Source organism: Gymnoscopelus microlampas (assembly GCF_963454915.1).
Source record: "Gymnoscopelus microlampas genome assembly, chromosome: 19".
Taxonomy (NCBI): Eukaryota; Metazoa; Chordata; class Actinopteri; order Myctophiformes; family Myctophidae; genus Gymnoscopelus; species Gymnoscopelus microlampas.
In genome coordinates, this window is record NC_139956.1 from 24,154,216 (window position 1) to 24,180,071 (window position 25,856).

A 25,856-nucleotide genomic window follows, 5' to 3' on the forward strand; every position below is an offset into this window, starting at 1 on the left:
CACAAGATGGTGCCACTTGCCCACTGAGCTCAAACGAACAGCGGCGCCGGGCGCCATCCTGTGAGGTTGTCTCTTTCTCTATACCAGTGGTTCTCAACCTTTTCAGGCCGCGACCCACCAAAATAATCATATTTGAACTGGGGACCCCCACCCTGACAGGGACTTGGAATTGAGTTGAGGCATTACATTTTGTTTAACTCAGTTCCACAGATAAATATTGTTAAAATAGCAGATCTACAAGCTTGTAGATCGGCTATTATACTTCACCGTCATCTGGGGACCCCCCAAAAATCATGTGGGGACCGCCCTGGGGGTCCCGACCCACAGGTTGAGAACCACTGATCTATACAGTAGTTTTATTTCTATACTGTAATTCTACCTCATACTCAGAACCCCACCCCAAGTGGTTTTCTGTTTGTGGGGAGCCTGTGGTTCATCTGTGGATTCCGTTCACATGTGCGCAGAAGGTGCCCACCATGACCTCATAAAGCCAAATGTATTCTCTGTCACACAACAGTATTAAGTGTTGATCTTAAGGGGGAACTTAGCCTGTGTCACCAATTTGACGGTAAATGGGTTAGGGCTCCAAAGATGATGATAGTTTTCTCAAAAAAACATTTTGACTACAGTAGCATACTCTAGTCTAAGGGATGTAAAAAATGAAAAAAAAAAAAGCTTCTCACTCCTGTAAATGTATCAGTAAAGATACAATATTGTTCTTTGTTGGCAAAATTGGATCGTACCCAGATACACATTGGGCCTCATTCAGCAATAAATTCGTAAGTTGTCTTCTTAAATTTCTTCCTAAGTGAATTCCTAAGAGAAGTCGAGTCAGATTCATGAAATGTTCTTAGGCTCTGCCTGCAGTCACACCTGTGTGTGATTGCTGCACACAGAAATCACAGGAAATCACACAGAGAAATAAAGTTGAGAGAATGAAGTAAAGAATACCTAAACTAAAGCCTAAAGATGGTGGAACACCAGACTCCAAACATAAAAATAAATAAATATTTCTGTGGAGGTACTTCTGAAGTGAACAGCAAATTATTTTATTTAATTAATGAATGTATTTTATTATTTCTCTCACATTAATCAACATATCACCACTCGATATCAATGTAAATTTGCTGAAATTAGCCGTTAAAAATGTTATCCATATTTCATGTTCAGGAGTAGCGTTAGTAGTGGATATAAAACATTTTAGTACTGAAAGCTGGTGGGTGGATATAGAGGGTCTTTAAGGTAGCAGCTGCTTGGTATGTAATGGGGTGGAAATAGGGGTGTGGTGGGTGATATGGTGGTGCAAGGAGGGGTGTAGGGGGCTGTGTGGGGTATGGGGATGGGTGTGACGGGTGGGTATAGGGGGGCTTTCAGGTAGGAAGGGGACTTGAAAATGGGGGTGTGGCGAATGTCGGGATATGGGGGTGGGGGTATGGGGGGGCGATGAGGGTGGGTTGGGTGGGGGGGTATGGGGTGGGTATGGGGCTTGGGCTTCAACTCAACCGGGTCTGTTTGGGTTAGATGCATTTGGCTGCAGACCCCCACCTGAAAATATTTTCTGCTAGGGAAATGTTTTCAAGATTTATCAAAATGTTTCGAAAAATTGCCAGTAATGGGACGCGTTGTGAGCTTGTAGATCAGCTATTTTCAAACAAAGTATAAAATAGGGTTAAAGTGATTAAACTGTTCCTCGTTTGCTGTGGACCCCCTGGAACAGCTTCAAGGACCCCTGGGGGTCCCCAGACCACACCTTTGAGAACCTTTTTTGCTCTAAAGATATGATAAAAATATTATTGTAATTTAAATCCTATATTATACAACTGTAGAATTGAAGAAACTTCGAGAATTAATTATTTTTGCACAAACATATCACACTTAAGAACTCAAAGGCCACCCTAAGAGTGCTCTCTAGTATGCGTAGATTTCTTCTTAACTTAAGAACAAATCACAGCTAAGAAAACATTTGTGAATGCCAAAATCTCTTAAAAAACTTCTTAAGTGGGTTTAAGAACAAATTTGTTCGTAAGTACGGTTCATGAATCGGGCCCATTGTTTTTTTATTAGCTTACGTAATATTTAGCAACTTTCAACCCGGTGTCACAAATGTCTAAACATTGTGTGAGCTTTTTCACTGAATGACACCGTCGTACAATTAAGTATCAAAAATATGTTTCCTCAAAATGTCATTGCCATACAAAAGTAATGCAGCCTTCAGATAAGTCCTCATTCTTGAATGAAAATGACCCTGTGAAATGACTGATACAGGCACTTTGTACAGTGAAGACAAAACAGGAATCAAAGATAATTGAGATACTCAAAAGCTTGGCTCTGAGCAGTGAGAAATGTATTGCAAGGTGGGTCAGTTTGTGGTCAGCAACACTGCCTTTAGCCGTAGGCTGATTTTTCCTTTTGAACCTCTTGACTCATCACCCATGCATGTCTGTGAGAACAGACTGCGCATACACGCATACACACACACACACACACACACACACACACACACACACACACACACACACACACACACACACACACACACACACACACACACACACCCCCCCCCCCCCCCCTTCCTGGGGGTAAGCCTATCTCCAACGGATAATGTGAATCAGACATATTTACTGGCTGACTCATTAAATCTGACATTTTGTCAGTTCGACTCGATGCTTTGGCTCTTCTTCACTTTTAGCTCAAAACCATGTGTCTTTATTTTGATTCAAGAATGATGGTCGTGCCCAGGTCCATTTTTCTTCTTCCTGCAAGACTAAATTCATGAAAGCAGTCATCGCAACGTTACTGCTGCCTGCAGCCCAATTTGTCTTGCATGGCTGCAGGGCTTCTGTACTGACCAGTCCCCTACCATCTGCCTAGTGCCAAGGGGTCGTAGCAGTCTTTGGACTGAGACCAGTGAGCCTCCACTCTTTGTTCTTCACTCAACATGTACGCACACAGACTTCCGACATGTAATGTATCCGCGTGAAAGAAAATAACCTGTTGTTGCTGTGAGGTGCGCCAAGGTTCCCCCTGTATGAAATGTAATATAGAATGTTGGACTTGACCTGAAAACAGATCTCAGAGTCCTGTGAATTCCAAAAGGCGGCCAGGAAGTAGACATAGTGTTACAGGGGGAGATACAATGGTCCTGCAACTTTGCGCTCTCTAGTGATCGCCTCTCCATTCACTGCAACAGAGCACAGGGTGAACCTAAAGAGGCCAGGAAGACAATTGCCGGCAAAAACTCTTAATTAACGACGACAAAAGCCCAGCCCAAGTTCCAATGGACACAGTCAATCGTGAAGCGCGGAGGCCCAGGCTAGGAATGTTGGCTTTGCTGGTGGCAAGAGAGTGTAGAATGAATAATTGACACACTGATAGTTTTTCAATCATTCTTTGAGAGGGACATGACATGTGATGGTTATCAAGACAACACCACTGTTGCAACAGACTGGCCACAAATATTTACAGACCTTCTAGCCACCTGCACCAAGACTTCTTGTTCAACCAAAACTGGAACATCAGGTATTCCAAGAACCCCAAAATGCAATAGTTGACAAAGACAGGAAATCAATCTTCTTTTCAAATAAAAAACATAAAATAAGTTCCTAGTAGCAATCTAGGCCTCGTCACACTGATGGATTAGGCCTTATTTTAACAATGACAACCTGTTTACAAGAAAGCTTCAACTGAGAAACGGCTGGTGAACTTGAAACTTCTTTTCAACCACCAATATAGGCTGTCCATAAACAATCTTTGCTTGGCAACAAGTAGGAATCCTTGAATATGCCCCCCACCCCCAACCCAGAGCTCCTGTCAATGAGTGGTCCTGTTCAAGGATTGTGTAATCTCTTCTGAGAAACATGATCTTCTGTTTACACTCTATGCAAGCAGGGCTGCATCAACACATGAGCATTCTACACACACAATTCTATAAACAGAGATACAAACAGTGAGTCTTCACAGGGCTTATAGCTAGGGCTGTAACTATCAATTATTTTCTTAGCCATTACTTTTTCGACTAATAGAATAATTGGGAAGCGTGCCTTTAAAATATTTTTTAAATATCTTTTTTTGTACATCAACAAATCGATGAACCACTTAAGCCCTATTTTATACTTTGTCACACAACAGTGTCCTGCACAAATAGGGACAATAGCTGATCTACAAGCTCACAACGCACCGCTGTGAGCTTGTAGATCAGCTATTGTCAATAGGGTTTTTTCAACATGTTTGAAATTTTTACCTATAATGACATTGACATGCCCAAAATAGTGATAGACTAATCGATTAATTGATTATTTATGAAAATTATTGATTATTTTTTTATAATTGATGAAATCGATTAGTTTGTTTATCTGTTGCACCCCTAGAACTAATTATATCCCATTATACCACTAATATCCCACCAAATTATGCTAACATAATGCAATTCATACTGCAGCCCACGTCAATGACATGCTCACACAAAGACGGGAGGGGAAATCCTTTGAGAGGGACCAGCAGAGTGCAGACTTGTGTAACTGGAAACTCCAGTTTGTTGCTAACAGTTGAAATTAAGCTAGGATCTGTCTAGGAAGTGTTGCAACGGTTCTATCACACAGGCTTCCTGGCTAACACCGACGAGGAGCTCTAGACAAAGTCCTAAGTTGTACAGAGAGACGACACAGCTAAGATGGTTGCATCATTGTTATGGCCAAATAAAAAGAATACTGAACATGCTGTTTTACTGGGCCAAATCAAAGGTTGAGTCAGAGTTCCCGTAAACTGAATTTGTGTTTCACAGCATAGATGGGAAAAGTGGCCACATCAATGAGCAAAAGCAGACTGCAAATATTTACACAGTAAGCAATAGCTTAGGCCATGATTCAGGAATATGATTGACAAGTAACAGACCACAATGGAAACAAGCTCTCCAGCTTTTGTGTTTTATCCCTTTGACAGATATGTACAAATACTGTATATGGTCATTATAAGCTCGTTTGCATGCACATGGTATTTGTAAACTCTATATAAACCTTTAATTCTTCCAACTTTCAATGGCCAGTGGCCATTGTGAAATCAACATCAGAATGTTGATTTTTCAATAGCCAGTGGCCATTGTGAAATCAGAATGTTCAGAATGTTCATCAGAAACATCAGAATGTTCATTTCTATAGTCAAGGACATATTAGGATTCACTGGGTAAATGTCCACCCAACACTCCCTTTGACAAACATTGTTCTTCTGCCACACAAGTTACTTCTATTACAACTAAATCAGACCTAACCACCCTAGCATGCAGTATTTAGTGGCATTAACATAGAATGCCTCAGGCAGGGGATCTGGAGAGAGATTGAAATGTATTGTTATGGTTTACAGATTTTAATGGGGCTTTGGAAGGATATGTTTCATCTCCACTCTAAAGGTTTACCCAGACAGCTCTGAAATAAAACACTTCTCCACACATGGCCTCGTTTTAGACTAAGGTTGCATGTCAAGCATCACAAAAACTTGCTGGATTTCAACTTCTGTGCCACCCAAGGAGTTCCCAACAGACGGCGGGTTACATCATCACAAAGTAATCAATAGTGACGCCAGCAGCCGTCCATGAATGACACAACTCACAGCTGCGACCCAAAGCCTTTCACACACATGCACATCCAACTGAAAACATACTGTTTTCTACTTTGTTGTACGACGACATCGCAGACAGAATATAGCCGATCTATAAGCTCACTCCACAACGTGCTGTGAGCTTATAGATCGGCTAATTTCGGACCGCGACATCGTGCCACGGAGAATAAATTAAAGGTATGGTAAGTGATATTTTTTCTGGTTGAAACAAAAAAAGTGATAGTAGTCATTGCTATATGGAGCGTTTGTTCAGTAACAGAGGTCTCCCCATCTGTCCAGTTCTATACCAAACATTTTCAGGTGGGTTTCAGCCAATCAGGAGAGAGTTCACATTTATCAGCTTCAATTTTAGAGTGCTCCAGTTCCATTTTGTCTGCTCATTTCTTTGTGTCATGATGTCATCACTTACAAATTCAATTGTTTATCCTGTATTCTGTGTGAGTTCTCTCTACTGATTGGATAGAATTGGTATCCCGACCTGGCTGAAAATGCAGTTTTCTGTTTATTATAAAGCTGGAGAGACAGAGCGACTCCTGTAACTGAACAAACACTCTAGTCTATAGCAATGAGTACTATGAGAATATAGAGCTATTTGACACTCATTTTAACAAATAAATATCACTTACCCTAGTACCCTACCTTTAAGCAATAGACTCACTCACCCGATGTCAATGAGTGGGGCCTTCCCTCGACCCCTCTTATAGCACAGGAAGAGCTCGGGGCTCTTGAGGCTGCCATGGTTGAGGTTAGCCTGCTGGCCACTGTAGGTGCTCTCAATACAGGTGAAACCCTCGGGTACCGTCTCGCCCGCCGACTTGTTGATGACAGCCAGGTCTGTGATGGCGCCCTTTGGACCGCTGGACTTGGTCTCAGACAGGTCCTGCTCCAGGGGCATGGACTTGTCCGTCAGCCCGGCCACCACAAAGTAGTCGGTCACACGGTGACCCTTGTCCTCGATCATGGCTGGGCGTGCCTGCGTGGGAAATAAAGAAGATTAAGGTAAGAATAATCGGCACGCAGTGATGTCCATATAAAAGCCTGGTGGAAGATAGGGTTCGGCCTATAAAGTAGATTCCTTCTGTTATCAAACATTTGGTATGGTTGTCTAGTTGGAAATCTAGCCTTCCCTTGCAACTCTGCAGACCTTCCTGTCCATTCATGTAGGTCTGTATCACATAGTATTAGCACTTAACACTGAGAGCATACTGGGACCATGACTATCAATGGGAACACTGACATGGTAATAAAAGTGCAACCACTGCGCTGCGATTGTTCTCTTTCTCAACCCTGGACTGGACCAAACATGCAAACACACACAGAATGCCTAATGATAATTATGTGTACAGCAGTAGGCGAGTTCTTAAAGACGGTTCCACCACCAAGAAGCAAATAAACTAAGGAATGAATGACTGGGGGTCTTGTCCAGGGACCGAGGATTTGTTCACAGTCAAACACTTTTGTCATTGTATAGAACCACACCATTCCAAATGAAGACACACTGAGAGTTAAGGCTTGTGGTGGCTAAGGAGATGAGAGGCAAAACAGCAGAGCCTTGAGGAATGCATGAAAATGTCATTGTGAGCATAAATCAAGACACACAAGTCTAAAAAAAACAAAAAAGCACTCCCGTAAGTAGGAAATTCCATGTACCGCCTTTCTTTCCATGAGGGGAAAAAAGTTACAATACAAAACTTCTAGATTAAATTTAAAATATGTCCCAGCAGGGGGGACTTTAAAATGACTTCAAAAGGAGAAATGCAAAACACAACATGTACCTAATTAGAATAGAAAAATTATAAATCTATACACAAAAGTTGATGGATTCAAGTTTTGAGTTTCAGTGCATCAATGTAGAAAGGAAGCTTCTATTCTCATTTCCCTTTTGAAACACTGAGAACTGGTGGGGGGGAAATTGTTTGCACACTTGTAAAATGTACCAACTTGAAAGACTTGGAGAAAGGAAGGCAATGACTCAGTTAAGTACTATATTTACAGTAACTGCCACAATTTAGGGTTGGCTTCAGTATAATAATTGCACCCATTTGCTCTTTGCATGAAAATTACAAATAAATAAATTAATCGATTCATCTTATGCCTGCCAGGTTAAGTGAGTTCTCAAGTAAACCTGGGTTCAATTTGCTGGAGGGGATAGAAGGAAATCCATGCCATTGCTTTTGAGCAGAGCCCCCCCCCCCTCCCCAGTCATTTTTATCACCGGTGGGGAAATATTTGATCTCCGCTTTTGGTGCATTTCCTTTTGGGAAATGTAGCCTGTCTGATAAGTTTGCTATGCATGTTTTAAAACATATCTTAAAACACATGAACCCTGGTGTTCCTATTTTGGGAAAACATTCACATTTTGTAAAAATGTCAAATGTTACATAAAAAAGGCAGCAAAAGAATTGAAGTTGCACATCATGAGTGTGACATGTGGGCTTTATGGGACGTCTTTGATAGTGGAAGCCCATCATTCATACCCGGTGTAGCACGGCACAAAGAAAACATGTCCTGCTGTCCAAGACAAACACTCGGCTGTTTGAGGACACGTCAAAAGCGACACACAGGGGGAAAATGGATGTGTAAGAAGAAAGAAGAAAGCAAACATCCATATCCCCCTTCAAAGAGCTCTGAAGTCCCACACAGGAAGTTCACTTTTTCCAGTGGTGACTGGTGAGTCAGCTGCAGCAGGACAAAAATTCAACCCCTTTAAACCGTTAAGACTGGTAACGCATCAGTGTGGCATTTTTAGATGTTTTTGGGGTCTTTTTTTTTAAATGTGTGCAAATCTTTGAATATATATATTTTTCAAAGCGAACATTTTTAACTCAAATCTTTCCTTCTGTGGATTCTACAAATGTCTCCTAAATCCTAACAGTTTTTTTTTTTTACTCATGTTGCTATATATCAGTGGTTCCCAAACGTTAATACACACACACACACACACACACACACACACACACACACACACACACACACACACACACACACACACACACACACACACACACACACACACACACACACACACACACACACACACACATTCAAATATTTGCACACATTTTCAAGATGCGTTCCCGGTCTTAATGGGTTAAACCGTTAGAACAGGGATGAAGACATCGGATTGGAAGGATTTCAACACAGATTTATATTATCCAAGATTCATTTTAGGCTTTCCAGTTTTGCTCTGTAATCTTTATTGTGTTCAGAAAACCCATGAGAGCTTTTAAATCTTTATGCTCAGGAAACTCCTGAGATATTTTATTAAAAGAATAATAAGGGAATAACGAGAAGTGAATCCCGACTTTTTATTGAGTTGGCCTCCACTTTTTTCTTCTAATAGTTTCCGTCCGACAAACCGTGCTCCAAAATAAGCCTTTTCCATACAAGTGTGCAGAAGCATTCTTGTTTATGAAAATATATATATTTTTAATAGAGCACACACGATGTACAACTATGTATTGCTTGTCCAGGCATCTCTTCATATGGTCACTTTAAAGCGCAGTACTATGCTCCTTCCGACGTCCGATCTTTTTATTCAGAAAGCCCCCCAGATGTCCTGACTGTCCGAACTAGTTCAGGAAGCCCGTCCCAAACTGAACATTTTTCCGACGTCAGAAGGAGCATGTATTGAACTTGAGATTAAGGTAAAGGCTTATAATCTGAAAGCTATATTTGAGACCTTTGTGCTCCATGTTTGCTTTGTTTGCTTCTAAAAGTAAGTGACCTACAAGTTGGAACTTAATATACACTTGTTATGTGTTGTTACGCATATATGCATACATAAATGCATACATATTCCGAAAAACACGGACTTCCCTCAAAAAATGACTTAACGATGAAATCCTGTCATTACAGGGTGTGATAAAATATGGTGACAAAATTCAGTTAAGATATTTGAAGAATAATTACCTTCTTGTATAGGCGCAAAAATAGCCTATCTACAAGCTCACAACGCATCACAACGTAACCAAGTACAGAGCCAATACAGGTCCGGTTCTCTAAGTGTAGAGCGTTTAAGTGGTTAGCAAAAGGAAAACGTTTGCAGAAATATAGAGAGGAAATAGGATGAAGAGGAAAAGCTAAAAAATAAGAGTTACTGAGTGAACTGTAAGGGGTCCACGGTACTGTATTGTCTCAGACGGCCACTGACCTAGGCTGCTTCCTGTTCATAACACACTCAGGAGTCTGCCACACAGACGACACATGAGAATCTCCAAACAGAGCTATTGCCAAAATAACTACGCTGAGGCCTATGCAGAATAATAATTACAGTTTGAAAAAAGGAAAAGAAGACTCCTGTCCAACAGTTTATTTTTTAAGAAGGTAGAGAAAGTTCCAGAGAGTAATCATTTGCTATATATGGAGGAGAAATATAAAAACGCTGTGTAATTAGAAAGTGCCCCACATTTTTATAGCATTGTGTGTGTGTGTGTGTGTGTGTGTGTGTGTGTGTGTGTGTGTGTGTGTGTGTGTGTGTGTGTGTGTGTGTGTGTGTGTGCGCGCACACACACACTGGCTACAGTACAGTACAGGACATCCATTGGCCTGTGTTGTGGAAGGTCTGGGAGCCAAGTCTGAAGAATAGTCCTCTAGTCTACATGAAAGACACGGAGACACTGAGACAGCTAACACAATGAATACAAATTTTTAGCCCCAATAGCGGTGTGGCTCCAAGGATGGAGCCACGACTTTGTCTTTGATATCTCAAAATATATCATCTTGATTGCATGTAACTTGTTCTGCAGCTCCATGCTCCCTGGAGAATGAACCATAATGATTTTGGTGACCCCATGGCCTTTCCTCTAATCTAATGTCACCTTTAGGTCAACAACATTTCCACTTGCACGATTGCCGTGAAACTTGTCCATCCAACACTTTGGTCTCAAAAATACAAAATACACATTTTCATTCTGTACATCTCTCATGCTCATCATTCATACTTTTTACTCTACCCATAATTTGTTATTAGATCCCTAGGCTAGACAATACAGTGTGGAAACATTATATTTTGGTACAGCAGTGGCACTCTCAAGACAGTAATAGAGAAATGATGGATAAATCCTTGAAATCTACGCTTTTCTTTAACAGCTTTGTAATAACAATAATAATGGTCTGGAAGCAGCCAACTCTTAACAAAGAAAAAGTGTTGAGTGTCAGTTGTATTGCCATCAAAGGCTTACATAAGCTTTAGCCCTGAGCAGAAAAACAATGCAGTTTGATGTCATGTCCAAGCATTTTGGATGAATGACTGCAGCATTCCATAAACAAAGAAGGCAGTAAAAAAAGAAACGCCTGGAACAATAAGGGCTGGGTGGTATACTGAGTCACTCACTTCCAGGTTACTTTGAAGATGTCCAGCAACAGTGCAGTGGTAAAACATTAACCAGCTAGGGCTCCTGTGGAGTCCGCTGGTCACACGTGGAGAAGGACACATGAAAGAAAACTTACCGCAGGTCAGGTCTTAGGATCTGCTTGCTTTTTGGTCAAGTCAGTGGGGAAAAAAGAGTGGGACAGAGTCGTCTGACTCATGACTTCAATACCTCTTCTGACAGTAGAGACAATTCTAAAAACAACTGTAACCTTTTTCTGGTAAACTTCTTTTCACGAGAAACACATACTTTGTACATAAGTCATTTACTTTTTTTCTTTTGTCAATATTGACCTACTTTAAGTTTTTATTTCTTGTTGTAAATAAAGTTCTACCAACAAGTCAAAACAATTCCAGATGTGCATTATTGCAAGTCAGCAAAGAATGTTGTTTGTCCTTACAGAACTCTTTCAACACCCAATGCTTGCTGTGCCTGCGACAGAGACCAACTCATTGGGCTGCAGTGGATGTACAATGGTAATCTACACAAAGTGTTACTTATTGCTCTGAAGAGACTTGCTGCTCTGTATCCATGGTTACAACTCAGTGGTCAAAACCTCTCAGAGTCTGGTCCAGAGTGAAGTGCAGCTGTTTTTAGATGCTGTTTGTTAATGACAAACCACACTAATAAATGTGTTGCCCAAGACTGCATATTAAACCGCTATTATTCCATCGCCTAGTCTATTCCATAAGGGTACTGCCCACTACTTGCAAGTGTTTGGATGCATGAATAATTAAAACAGGTTATGTATCTCGGGTAGTGCTGCAGGATTCTTGCTCAAATGTGAATCACGATTTTCCTCCATAAGAATTTAGATCACGATTCTCACACGATTCTCTTGTAAATATAAAAATATTAAGAAGAGGTCTGTCATTATTTACAACATATGTGTCTCAATATGTATTGGACAGTATTGGTAAATTCCGGCAAAGCAATTTGATTGTACCCGGAGTTCCGGACTGTTGATCATTATTTCCCTATAAGTAGTTACCACCCATCAGTCAACTCCTCCAAATTTACACACAATTGAAAATATATTTCCGAGCGATTCTCTTAGCTACACCAACATTGTTGTGGGGAAGTACTGTTGGTGCAGTTTATAAAGATTGCGCACTACATCATCTGTCCTATACTCACACACACTCGTAGACAGAGAGAGAGATATGGAGAGAGAGAGCAAGAGAGAGACATCAGAGGGACATAGAGACACAGTGTGGGTAACACTGTGGGTAACCCTTGACCACACGATCATTACGACGCATGCTCATGCCATGCATCCATGCATGTGTGCCGGACACATGGAGAGGGAGAGAGAGTGAGCGACACAGAGAGACCTATGATGCGAGTTCATTGTGCACTTGCCCAGGAGAGAGACACTGTTTGGTTGGAGCGCACGTTTGATTAACACCAACATGGTGACAACATACCCCACACTTCTATGACACACACATGGGCATGTGTGTACCAGACACAGACAGAGAGGGAGAGTGTGAATATTAATACGGTTTATCTTCATGTCACTTAAGTTTGGACAGATATGGGGGGCGCTGTAATTTCCATTCGCGGGCTGATTGGTTTTCCCAGTTGGCCCTTGTACAAACCTAACTGAAACAAGGAATCGAGGATCAGCATCCTTTATTATAGCCCTTCTCGACATTGCCCTATGCCAGCAGTTCTCAAACTATGGGTCACGACCAAAAGTGGGGTCGCGGGAAGGTTCCGCATTGGCAATTTCTTTTTTCAAGAAACGGTAAAAAAAATGTATAAGCATGTAGTCGCGACCAACGTGAAGAGGACGGCCACTTGACTACTCATACACACACAGCTCCGCCTCCAACACCGACGAGAACAATCCGCAACACACACACACACGGACGTCAATCAGAACAATCAGACCACAGGTCCATTTGGTTCCATCTTCTGTACCCTCGCGGAGTTAAATTTAGATTGCGATGTAACATTACCGAGCGGGGAGATCATTCTCACAGACAGACAACCAGACCAGTTACAAACATCTGCCGCGATGGAGAAAAACGCCACAAAATTGCCCTCATAATATGGGGTTGTGGTATAAAAAAGTTTGAGAACCCCTGCCCTATGCTATGCTGTTCATACACAGATGAAGGGAGGTAAAGTGTACCTCCTGCCAGAGATTGGAACACTTCAATTTCATACAATATACCTTTTTACCATTGCTCCCCCTTTCAATGTTTCCTTCTTCTATTGCTTCTACTTTTATATATTTTCTATACTCTATTCTATTGTGACATGTTTGTATTTCCTTTTATTAAGTTTTGTGTGAAGCACTTTGAATTACACATTACTATGTCTATAAACACTGATTGATTGAGATACAAATTCACACCTACTGTAAATGAATGTTAGATGAAGACAATGGGTACAGTACAGTACTTAATGCTTGCATGAGGAGTCTATTTGGGGATGATAAAATACGTCTGGGATGAACAGAAACAATAAATATCCATCTGCAGGTTGGCAGACCGCCCGGCTAATATAAGTTTAATTTAATTCTCTTGCTCCGTCACAGATCTCTGTCTGCACACAACGTACTAGAAGGAGTTATGCTACTTGTATAACTTGCATCGCAGTTTTTAACGAATAAATTACTGTATATTTATTCAGCTAATCTAGTAGCTGTGCCAACATTGCTCTTACGAAGCATTCATTGAACAGTTTTGTCCTGGTTGCAGGCAGTCTCACAGTCATTCACTCTCTCTCTCTTTATCTCTCTCTTGACCAATTACACACATATATATATGGTCCAACGTCAACCAGCATGCACACACGCGTTTCCTCTCTCCCCACCAGTACGCACACATACTACATACAAGAGCTTTTTCCAGTGAATCTCTTACACCAACATTGGTTTTATGAAGACTTTTTTTCATTGTTTGTTCATACAACTATCGTCTCTTACCTAAGCATCATCATCACGTACTGTCATGACGGTACTGTCCGCTAAACAGACACTGTTCATTCACACACGCACCCTTAACCATAGATGGAGGTTTTCCCCTGGGGAGAAGGGGGGGAGGGGTGCAGGTCCCAGCCAGCTACAGAATGTGGACAATGTCAAGTTTGGGAGGTTTGACAATGTTTGACGAGGCATAGAAAGGCGAGTGTGTGTCAATAGCATGCCACTCTTGTGTGACTTATAGTTTCAGGTAAGCTTTGAGAGTTTACATAAATGTACATCAGAATGAGAGTTCCTTACCAAATATCAAGTATATACTACTAGAGACACACATGGTTCACAAATCCTCACAGTGCAAGGGTAAAGTGCAAGATATTAAATGGCCAGTACACTAACTATGCGTATCACATGAACGTCTTGGATTCTAGTGCTTCCTAATCACTGGTCATACATACCAGCAAATCAATCAATGAACATAGTTTCCCCACCTCACAGTTATTGCAAGTCTTTGGTTAGTAGCTATTTATATATTGCTGTCTGTTGATCACTCCTATTGCTTTGGGTACTAAGAGAACAGCACCTCATGTTCTAGTTGACTGGATGATTCGCTTTTCCAAGAAGCAACCGTGTTCCTAAACTCAATACAAGAAGGGAATGGGAAAAGGTTGGAAAACTTTCTGGGTTAAAAAAATCCTGGAAAAGTGCAGATAACCATCCTAGATCTGATGTACATGTCTTGTTTGGATTGCATAGATACAGTAGCTGGATCAAAAAAAGGCCCACCAGGTCGAAATGGAAAAGTATTTTGCAGACAACAAGCAGGTACTGGCTAATGTAACCACGCTGGCACGTTGCAGTTGATAGTGTACATTGACTGTATTATGCAAACTACTGACCAGTGACCATAGGTAATATGTTTTTGTGGTAATATGTGTGTAACATATGTGGTCCTGACAATGTGTAGATAATTGCGACCGTAGGTCGCACTTACTACAGAAAGCTGCTCCAGGTGTCCGTCCGTCACTCCGTCACTCCGTCACACACGTCACACTTTTGCCCTGCTCATATCTCCGCACCCATTGCCCCGATCCATGCCACATTTTGCACACACACTCCGTACCTGCCAAACTACACCCTCCAAGGACCCCCGGAGCTCCAGGGACCCCCAGCTGCCTCGGGGACCCCCAAGTGTAAAAAATGAGCACATGTGGACAAATTACCAAATGACCACCCCAACGGGGCTGCTCACGGGGCATTCCCGGGGACCACCCACTCCTGGTGCTCCAGAACGGATGCAAAAGTGGTGGCGCCCCCAGTGGAGGACCCCCTGCCACTGCAGCTCACATAAAATGCCGTAACTCGGGGGCTTGCCCCCCACAAACAATCCCTCCTTTCCCCTATAAACACACTCTCTCTCCCACACCACACACACCATTGCCCACACAACTAGGAACCAATCGCCGTTACAGCCCTCTTCTGTATACATGTGACCTACGGTCGCTTATCTCCCGATTAGGGAGTCTTACTGGTACACCTTATGTCTAAATCTCATGTACATACTGCTGCTAATGTGGATTGTAGATCTACTGAAAGTGTCACCACTCACCACCTCACACCTTGAGTCTAACGTCATGTACATACTGTACCTGCTGGTCTATAGACCAATTATTTGTTTACTAACATTGCGACTGGACGCACAGGTGATTGTTTCACGCAATCAATTCTCAACCTGTTGTTTTGGGGTGCGCTAGTTTCAGCACACCCCAACCCCCTCTTGTGTGTTGGCTAGTGAGGCGCGTCCTAGCGAGACCTGACAGAATGGGTTTCATTGAGAGCATACTGGTTGCACGCATACTGGTTCTTATCAGTGTGACGTCGTCTGTTAAGGGGTCTATGCTATGTGTATATATTTAATATTTTTGCCTCTCATTGACATGTTTTCTGATTTTATTTATTTATTTCCCTTGCCCCTCTGCTCCCCTCTTCTTTTTGTTTTCTTCTTTCTGAAATTACAAAAACTTGCTTGCACAAAAGACAAAAACAAATTTCATCCACTTTTTATACATTTAGGCGTATTCAGCACCATGGAGAGAGTCGTGAAAACATTCAGTAGCATATTATGAAAGCTGTTAAAAAAATAAGTGAACTTTTGCTGAAACGATTGAAAAGTTTTATCAAAAATGGAACCGGTGTTAATAAGGAACAGCTCTCGCTCCATCTCCCTCTCTTCCAAATTCTGCTGTTTTCATCAAAAGGTTGATCTGTGTCTGTGCAGTGATGCAGTGAATGTAATTGTTAGTGGTTAGTTTGTAGTTTTACACATAGCCTTTCTTCTAAATAGTTGCATTTCGTTGAGGAACCAGTGTGAGTAACCCACCAAGTGGCCAATATACAACACAAATACTGTAGGATAGCCAATCTTTATTCCAACAGAATATGAATAAGCTGTATCTTAAGTAAAACCTCTAAATTATCATCACATACTAGGCCAATATGAGGTTTTAATAGTGATGGTTAAATGCCCCAAGTTCACTCACAGGTTATCCTCAAATTGCTTGTTTAGGATAATACCCATTACCCTAAACAGTGGAAAGGCCACATCACAGCGAACCCCTGAGTCCAACAGGCAGATTGTTTTAAGCCATCAGTTCTTAGAAAGTGCTTGTACTGTAACTTAAGGAACGCCAGGCAGGTCATCATGACCGCTGCTGTTGCTATGAAACTGCAGACATCCTGCATGAAGGGTGACACACACTCCTTCAATAAAAGATTAAAAGAATTTCAATTCAAGTCTTAGCACTTGGTGTACTGAGAACTACACAGACAGTGAGCTCTTAAAACTGTCTGGAATATACATAATTACATTTGCACTTTCAGTATTGATGAGGATAATAATAATTCATTTTAGGATACTTCTTGGCAGTGGCTGCCCATCATTTTAGATAAAAGAGTGCAGAGAGCCAGGAAATTGAGGGCAGAGAGAGAGGAGACATGACAGGTTGGATTCAATGTGGTTGGTGCCCCCCCTGGATAAAACACCTTTTATTTTATGACAAACAAATGGCAATGCACCAAAGGGAGATTCTTAGCGAGCACACTAACTTAGAAGGACAATGTTTATAAAGATGGCTGCTGCCTGGATTGAAATAATTTGTTTCCGTTTCTGAGGGGCAACGTGCCCCTAAAATCTATTTACATCTCAACCTGGATGATTACACTACATGTTGATGCTTGGCACTGTGGGACAGATAGGTTGATATAAAATCAGAAGGTTATTTTCATCAGACTAAGCTATTTATTGATTGAATATAAATTATCATATTTAATAGAAGAATTAATCGTTCATCCCCCTTTTCTACTGGCATTTTGGCACTCCCTCTCCCAGCATTACAAATCCTCTGCACCTGGCACCAGCTCCACCGGAGTGCTAAGCCTGCAGTGTTAATTTTGTCGACTAAGACTAAAAGACTATGGTTTTGATATTTAGTCGACTAAGACTAGACTAAGACTAAACAATTTCAGAAGACTAAAATTAAATCTAAATGGTGTGTTATTCAATAGACTAAATAAAAATTTGCTGTCAAAATTGACACTGGCTTGCAGCATAAGATCACCTGTACAGTTACAATAGGTGTCATATCAGCAAAAGAGAAGTCTTCCTTCATTAGAGCCACAGCACCACCCTCTCAGAAAGAAGACCGGACGGGAAACCACCGACAGAGCAATTCGTTGGAATGTATTCAAAAGTTTCTTTATAATTATTCATTTCATTCACAAGAAAGCTCTGGCGGTTTTGTGTCATATGAGTATGGTCAGTTGTGAAACACTGTGCCAAGTTGTGTCACAAATGCTAGTGTGTCAATATGCTATCTGATCCAATTCTTCCACTCACACCAGTGCTTCCATACAGCAGTGGTTCTTAACCTGTGTGTCGGGACCCCCAGGGGGGTGCCCACATGATTTTGGGGGGGTCCCCAGATGACAGTGAAGTGACAGTTTAAGTAACCTTTTTAATACAAAAAAACGAAACACGCAAACTGCATGTAACAGAAGATTTGGAACATCCAATGAAAATAGATCTACAAGCTCATCACAACGACGCGTCGTGTTGCAGCTTGTAGATGGGCTATTTTCGGCGAAGATGTTTAGTGTAGTAGAGCGAAGGCAGGAGGGGTCTACTAGTACAGAGCCCTGGCCTGAGGGACTCCAGTCATCTAAGTAGTAGGCTATATATGGTTAGTGTGGTTAACATCATAATACATTTTGATTCACAAAGGATCATGTTCACAAACCTTTTAGCTCGAGACCCAAAAGATAAATTTGATGTCTCCCCGGGACCCACACTAGTGAAAATAGCCGATCTACAAGCTCTCATTGTAAGCTACATGCCACTTAAAGGTGAAACACATCTGAATGCACATACACACAAGTGAATACAGATGAGTGCACGCATTACTGACACTATGCCTTTAAGAATAAGCACAACAGTGAGCACATACTCACGACAGGAACCAATTGTGAACACCCCCCCCCCATTCACCATACAAACATCTCTTTGTGAACAGTGCATGATAGCAAACATTGGCGCTGCCATGGCAACCAAGTTCCAAACAATACCCTCCTGGGTGCTGCCAGTTGTGATATTTCAGCGGAGGAAATTGATCTTCACGCTATCTGACACAAAAGGTACAAGCATTATTAGCCCTTCATCCTCCTGTAATGCGCCAACTGGCTCACAGGAACTTACAAACAAAAACCTGTGGACTGGTGCTTTATATAGACACAACTATAGTAAACAAAGGCATGGAGGAAGAGCCATTTTAAAGTCCACTTTAATATCTGTCAAGCAAATAAAACATGATGACAGCCATAAATGGCAATGGAGTAGGATAAGGGGATTACACTAAAAGCCATGGGGGCGTTGTACTGTATATCGTCACTGTCGAGGCAGAAACCTTGTATCTCCATATTTCAACTTTTTATGTTTTTCTGTCAATGAATGCCCTACCTCGTCATACTACAGTGTCACAAGAGCTTGAGATAGTTTTGCAATTTTTTTTTTTTTATGACAGTGAAAGTGGTTAAGCGTCGTGTCTGTGGGTTTTTATAAATATTGAACCAAAGAAAAGTATTATCAAGAACTTGTGACTAAATAATAACTGCATTGAAATGGATCCATTGTTAAGGGTCATTCACACTGAGCACTATAACTATAAAGATAACTATAACTATATCGTTCACCATTGTATTTTTTTTTATAGTTGGTGTGAACTCTGCCATCCACTTGGCTTAGAACGACTATACTTTTATAGTTATAGTGCTCAGTGTGAATGGCCCTTTACACAGGCTCTTTTATTCCCCCCATTACCTGAAAAGTAACGAGTTTGACATACTCCATATTCCACCTGACAGCAACCATATAGGAGTGAACATGACATTAGGATCTTGGCTTTCTTGTCCTTGACTTGTAACAGCATGCAGCACAGGGCAGCATTCAGGAAAACTGGTGAATAGCACATGAGTAAGCCGTGTTAGTCTCGCTGCACAAGCAGTCCCGACATCTTTAGCGGACAGCTTCCAGGCTCAGAGTGGAGGACAAAACTGCTCCATTAAATTTCCATTGTACTGAGTCTCACATTGTAACCTGAACCCCAGCCAGTCCAGGTCGTGTACCGCCCCTCCCTTCCCTTTTCGAAAACCTGTTCCTCTGTTGCGCCTGAGCCCCAGCGATCGGGTGTCACACGCCCTTTGTTTGGACGCCACTCGGGGAGTACGGTCACCGTGGTAATGAGCATGGTGGGGGGGGGAAGCTACTGTGAGGCTACAGTGCGGACAGATTCTAGTTGGAAGGTTTTTGGAGTTTGACTTGTCAGCAGTGTTGCCATGTCTGCTTATTATAAGCGACTTTGGGCTTGTTTTTCTGTAAAGTTGCGGGTTGTGTTTTTTTGGGCTTGTTTCTAAAGTGTAGTTGCTTATTTGGGCTTGTTTCCTAATTGTTTAAACCAGTGATTCTCAAACATTTTCATGGCAAAGGACCCCCAGATGAATATGTATATGTGAATATGTGTCCGTGGGCCGCCCCCATCTGAAAATATTTTGTGCCAGGGACCCCCTATAGATTTGTGTTGTTAAAAGTGGGTTTTTTTAAAATAGCAGATTGACAAGCTCACAACATGTCACATTGCAACGCGTTGTGAGCTTGTAGATCGGCTATTTTCAAATAGCCGTGGCCTAGTCGCTTCTTTTGGGCTTGTTTTCATAGATCTGGTTGCTTATTTCTCTCGCAAAATCTGGCAACACTGGTTTTGGAGTTTGACTCGTCAGGCTCTCTTTGTGCAAATGTGTTGTTAGGTACTCAAATGATGCACAGTCCATCCTTCCATTCTGAATGTTTGTACTCCTCTATGCTTACTGCTTGCTTCACTTTAAAGACCCAGTCAGGAAAATATTTCTTACCCCATCACAGATGAAAATATAAGTCTATTTTACTCCAGTGTTTACAAATAAACAAACTATGAAAGTCCAAAAATACTGGCCCTTCAATGAGGAGAGCCGACTCAGTCACCTGGAGAATAACAACATGTCTCTCCAAAGCCATTTAATATTTGAGGTATGAAACCCAAAATGGTATCAATTTTGTTTACATCCATATCCCCGATTGGGCCCATACCAATGTAGCCCATACCAATGGGCTAATCATCAAGTAAACATCTACTTGATCCTGTAGAGAAAAACAGTTTGGCTATTTGAACAGGCAAGATCATTCCTTCCTTCCTAGCTGTGAAACAAGGCCTCTGATTCGCCTGAGCACTGCTGAGTCTTGTTTCTTGGCCCATGTCGCTGGTCTCAACTTGTATGCTGTCCAAAGGCCGGCTGTGCCAGCCCAACAACACCTTAGGGCAGGAGAGAAGTCTTTAGCTGCCATAAATTAAACTCGGGAGGTCCTTGATCCTAATAGACGTGTGGGCCAGAAGAACTGCTGTTTATTCACTCTCTCTGCCTCATCTGACACTAATAAACAGTCACCTGGCTCTGTTAAGTCTCTGAAGATCCCAAATTCAATTCGAAAGAAAGCTCAGAAAGCTAGGCAGAGTGGGACAGAGAGAGAGAAAAACAGAGAGAAAAATGTCTCCCAATTTAACTATACAGAGTGCAACGTCCCTCTCAACTCTGTCCCCCATAGTCTACCCCACAGTGATCTCACCCCCTTTCACACAAAAGAGCCTGGATGCTGGAGCGTGTGTGTGTGTGTGTGTTTGTGTGTTGAAAGAAAGGGAATGAGATAGCGGGAGAACGAGACAGCAAGTGAGAATGAGCCTGTTGTGTTTGTGTGTGTGTGTGTGTGTGTGTGTGTGTGTGTGTGTGTGTGTGTGTGTGTGTGTGTGGGGGGGGGGGGGGGTTTATGTGTGTGGACAGTGCTGTGTCTGTTGTTCAATGAACCTGTCTCAGTGGTCCTAACTCTGCAGAAGATGACACATGCAATATCCCCACGCTGCATTTCACATTGCAGAAGAGACAGGACAGACATGATTTTCTAGGCCTAATTGTAGACACGCGCCACTATTTGCTTAATAGGCACTGCAGCAGACCTACGCTGTCTGTGAAACAGGTCTTAGAGGAGTGGCTAGAAAGAGCAAGACACTTAACCCCGATCCAAGTGCTGGGCTCGTGTAGCCACCTAGATTCAAACCTGGGTCTCCAGCATGGGGAACCAAGATTCCAAACCTAATGTTCAGGCAAAAAGGAATTGGGCCACTCTGCCACATTTGCATGACACTTCCCTCTGAGCATTTGACATAGCTGTGTCTCTGAGATATGTGTAATTATTTCATAATTACACTTTGTAGCTGAGGGGCACTAAAAGAGCTATTTCTACTGTGAGTGTGTGGAATGATGGATAACCAAAAAGGGCAAAACCAGTTCCACAAAACAAGAGGGCAGTAAATGGAGTGTCTATCAGCCAGTCTGGTAGCATCCTTATCCATAACACAAAACCATCCTTATCCATTCTTTAAAGATAAAAGAAGTCATACAAATAATCCACTTGTCAAGTAAAACAACTGGCTGGTGCATTTGGGTGTTTTACCAGCCAGGCAGCCATTGTAGTCGACAACAAGAAGGGAGGGTTACTGCTATCAGTAAAGAAACAATAAAACTGGCACATCCGCTGGATGGCAGGTGGAGGACCAACAGTGGATTTAAGGCAAGATAAAAAAATAGAAGTCCACACACTGTGACTTTGCAAAGCTCCCAGTCAAGGCTTTATTACAGATTAACGTTTAGTCTTCTTCAGAATTCTGAAGAAGACAATGTGGCGAAAAACGTTAATCTATAATAGAGCCTCGACCGGGAGCTTTGCAAAGTCACAGAGTGCGGACTTCTATTTTTTATCTTACTGCTATCAGTACCTTGTGCTCAAACACACGACTGGCATGTGTTTCAAGTGCCTCTTCATTACCATGACCATCAGGGTCCTTGACTGGCAAAGTGACCCCCTGTGCCACCTGTCATCACAGCGTGGTGTGTCGGGCGGTGCAGGCCAGGCGGAGTGTGAGGTCTGAGGTGGCAACGTGGCTGTGAGTGTGAAACCTCCTTTTACAAGGCGACAACCACAGGAAAACCCGAGCATGCTCATTCTGAGGTGGATCATGGGATTGAGTAGCTGGGGTGAAACTAGGTTAGGCGCCATCTGAATGGATTCATATGGTGCAGGCTGTGGCTGTGTGTGTGTGTGTGTGTGTGTGTGTGTGTGTGTGTGTGTGTGTGTGTGTGTGTGTGTGTGTGTGTGTGTGTGTACACACACACACACACAAATGTGCACGCACGTGTGTGTATGTGCGTGCATGTGGCTGGGTTTTCAAACTGGGTGGGTTTTCAAACTGTGGTTAGTAATAACTTTGTTCTGCTAATTAATCTGAACAGTGTGTTGAGGGAATTCAAACTGCCCTTCTTGGCATAGGTGCTAGCCTGTTAGTGACATCATCTTTCAGTTGACAATATGGAAAATTATTAAAAGGACAGACAGAGAGAAAGAGGGAGGAAAATAAGAAGTATGATACTGGCCTTTGTATTTTCATTGAGGATGCAAATGCAGCAGAATGAGAGATATCATAATAACAGCCACTGATAATTGTTCTGGAAGTATTCAGAGGCATATCAGCCATTTACCTAAACATGAGCCCGTCTGGTAGTATTGCATCATCATATCAGTATGCTTACAGTTACAACAGAATCCATTCAAAGCACCCTCTAGTCTACACGTAAACCAAACATTAGACGAAGATGGCTCTTTTGTTTGACCATGACGATGACACAGTATGTCAAGCCATCTGCTCAATAATGAGGCAATGAGCAGATTCTGTTTCCGTTTAGGAGCTGTCAGTCATCAGTTGACAAAGTCAATTGGGAAAACGCATTCATTGAAGGCTAATTTAGATTTAAGGGCCACATGGCTCGGCATGGCTTACTACTTTGTTGCACAACTTCTTTTTCTTTTTCAGTGAAAGGAATTTATTTGGCTATGAACCAAAATTCAGTTTCCTTAGTCTGGACACAGGCTGTTATCATGGTTGAATTGTACCGGTCAAAGCAAATGATCAAACTGTGTGCCAACAAAACAGGATGTGTTATTATTTTTAATGGTGTTCTTCAAAGGGGAAGCAGGAGAGGGTCAGGTGATAATTATTAACAAAATGACACCTTTTCTTGTGCGCTGACAAAGACCAACGTAATACCTCTTTGGTGTGAGATAAGCTGATACCAACAACTTTCTCCTACATGGCATGAGGATAAACTAAGCCAGCAAATCAACACTTAGACTATATCGGAACTTGTTTAATTAGCCTACAATATAATCCCCAGAAAATAGTTCTGTGCTATACTGATATACACAACATGTCACATCACAAGACCGACTTAACTACGCAAACAGCACATGTTCACTTCACGTGGAATTAAAAAAGAAAAAAACCACGCACGCACACACACACACACACACACACATTACGACAATAATTAATCCAAGCGCAGGGAGGCCTGGCTCATTTCCATGCCGTCTGCTCCTCTTTGCATTGCACTTCAGAAGAGCCAGGGCAAGTCGCAGCTCCTTGAGGCACTTGTTATGGGGAGATAACATCTAAGTGAGAGGCTGACCAAAATCCTTTTTTTTTGCTTTTTACCCCCTTTTCTCCCCAATTTAGTCGTTATGCTAATTGATTCCTCCCCACACACACATTTCTGTGTTGTCACTGCTGTTGCATGACCTACTGACTCACCTACCAGTGAGGAGCCCCCACGTGCTCGTGCAGACGCTCGACAAAGCCGGTTGCACCACGGTGGATGCGAACCCACAACCTCCGCAGTGGTGGCAGCTGAATCCTAAACGGCTCCGTCTCCGCATAAAAGGTGCTGTCAAATAAAAACTGACGACAGAGAGGGAAACATTTCCCCTCTTCATCTACAGTACATGGCTACTTTATCTCTTCATTCAGGCCTGAATATCTCTCAAGTTCAATGATGTTAAAAAACAACTATAATTATAATAATTATTATAATAATACTAATAACAAAAACTTAGATTTATATAGTGCCTTTCGAGAAACCCAACTACGCTTTACACCAAAACAAAGAAAACTAAGCAAAATAATGACAAAAACAGGTGTGATCTTGAATAACACACTTTCAAAAGACTGGGTCAGTGGGTGCCGGGAATTCACTTTTGGCTGATAGATTGGATGGATTTTGTAAACTGTGAGTCCCAATGTTTGCAGCAGAGACCAAACGAGCTGTTTTTGTAAAATGGTTATCAGCTCCGTCGTTTTTACCTGCCATTAAACAGAAAACCTTCAACAGAAATCCAGATTCATCAGTGTTCATTTAATTCCCAACCTTCCGTGTTAAGCACTTGATGTTCTGCCTTAACAGCCAGCAGCAGACATGCTTTCCTTAAGGCCTGGTAAACAACCACAGTGTTGAGAGGGAGGAAGAGAGAGAGAGAGAGCAGGTTGTGAAAAAGAATTAGCCGTAGGTCTATGCCGAATTATGGTCAAATTATTTGAAGACATTTTATCCCCACTCCCCCCAAACAATTGAAAAAAAGTGAAGAAATTATAATAATCTGCCTCCGTAAAAGATCCTTTTTTCAATGACTGCAGCAGGACACGTAACAGTGAAGGGGTGAGGCTAAAAGCCCGACGTCACAAGACTGGCTCCCTCCCTGGAGCGTGACGGCCCGGCAGACAGGGAGCATTCTTTCCACTCTGAAGTGAGCGGAGAGAGAGAGAGAGCGCAAACTCACTGCCCTCGCTTACTAGCCGAGTCCAGACCAGTTCACATCAGACAAACAGATTCCCGATCGTGGCCTGGTTGAACACCACAGCAAAAGGTCTTAAATGGCACGTCACAGCAAGACCAGCGGAAGGGATCAGGATGCCTGAGAGAGATTTTCTTCTTAACGATTATTCTATCGGTTACCTTTTTGCATTTATCGAATAATCGAGACGTTCGTTTTCAACAAATTGATTAACCACATAAGCGTTATTTTATACTTTGCCGCACAACGGTGTTGTGCTAAAATAGTGATGTACAAGCTTAAAACGCACCGCATTGTGACGCGTTGTGAGCTTGTAGATTGGCATTTTCATTTAATTTTATTAAAATATCAATTATCGTTTATTTTTTATAATCGACTAAATCGATTAGTTCCATTAATTGATGGACCCCTATTTATTCATTTTAGGCCCATAAACGAAGTAAGAGTTTGCCTTTCTCTTGCTCAACCACTTAAGTGTCGTATGACGAATAGTGAAAATAGCCAATCTGCAAGCCCACAACGCGTCGATGATTCGTTTATATAAGACAAAAAAAATAACCTGCTTCTCGAATTAATAGATCAACCTACATGAGCAATAATAAATCGGTCATTGGTTCTAAATATCGGT

The 25,856-nt window shown here is 42.0% G+C and overlaps 1 protein-coding gene across 1 annotated transcript in view; it reads right to left on the bottom strand.

Annotated features, from left to right (window-relative positions):
• dennd4c (DENN/MADD domain containing 4C) overlaps positions 1 to 25,856 on the bottom strand; it is a 66,122-nt gene that overhangs the window by 32,383 nt on the left and 7,883 nt on the right. Inside the window, exon 2 of the mRNA XM_084043389.1 lies at positions 6,273 to 6,583. Within this exon, the coding sequence (XP_083899515.1) occupies positions 6,273 to 6,571 (299 nt within the window). The 5' untranslated portion in view covers positions 6,572 to 6,583. The remainder of the gene's footprint in view (positions 1 to 6,272; positions 6,584 to 25,856) is intronic.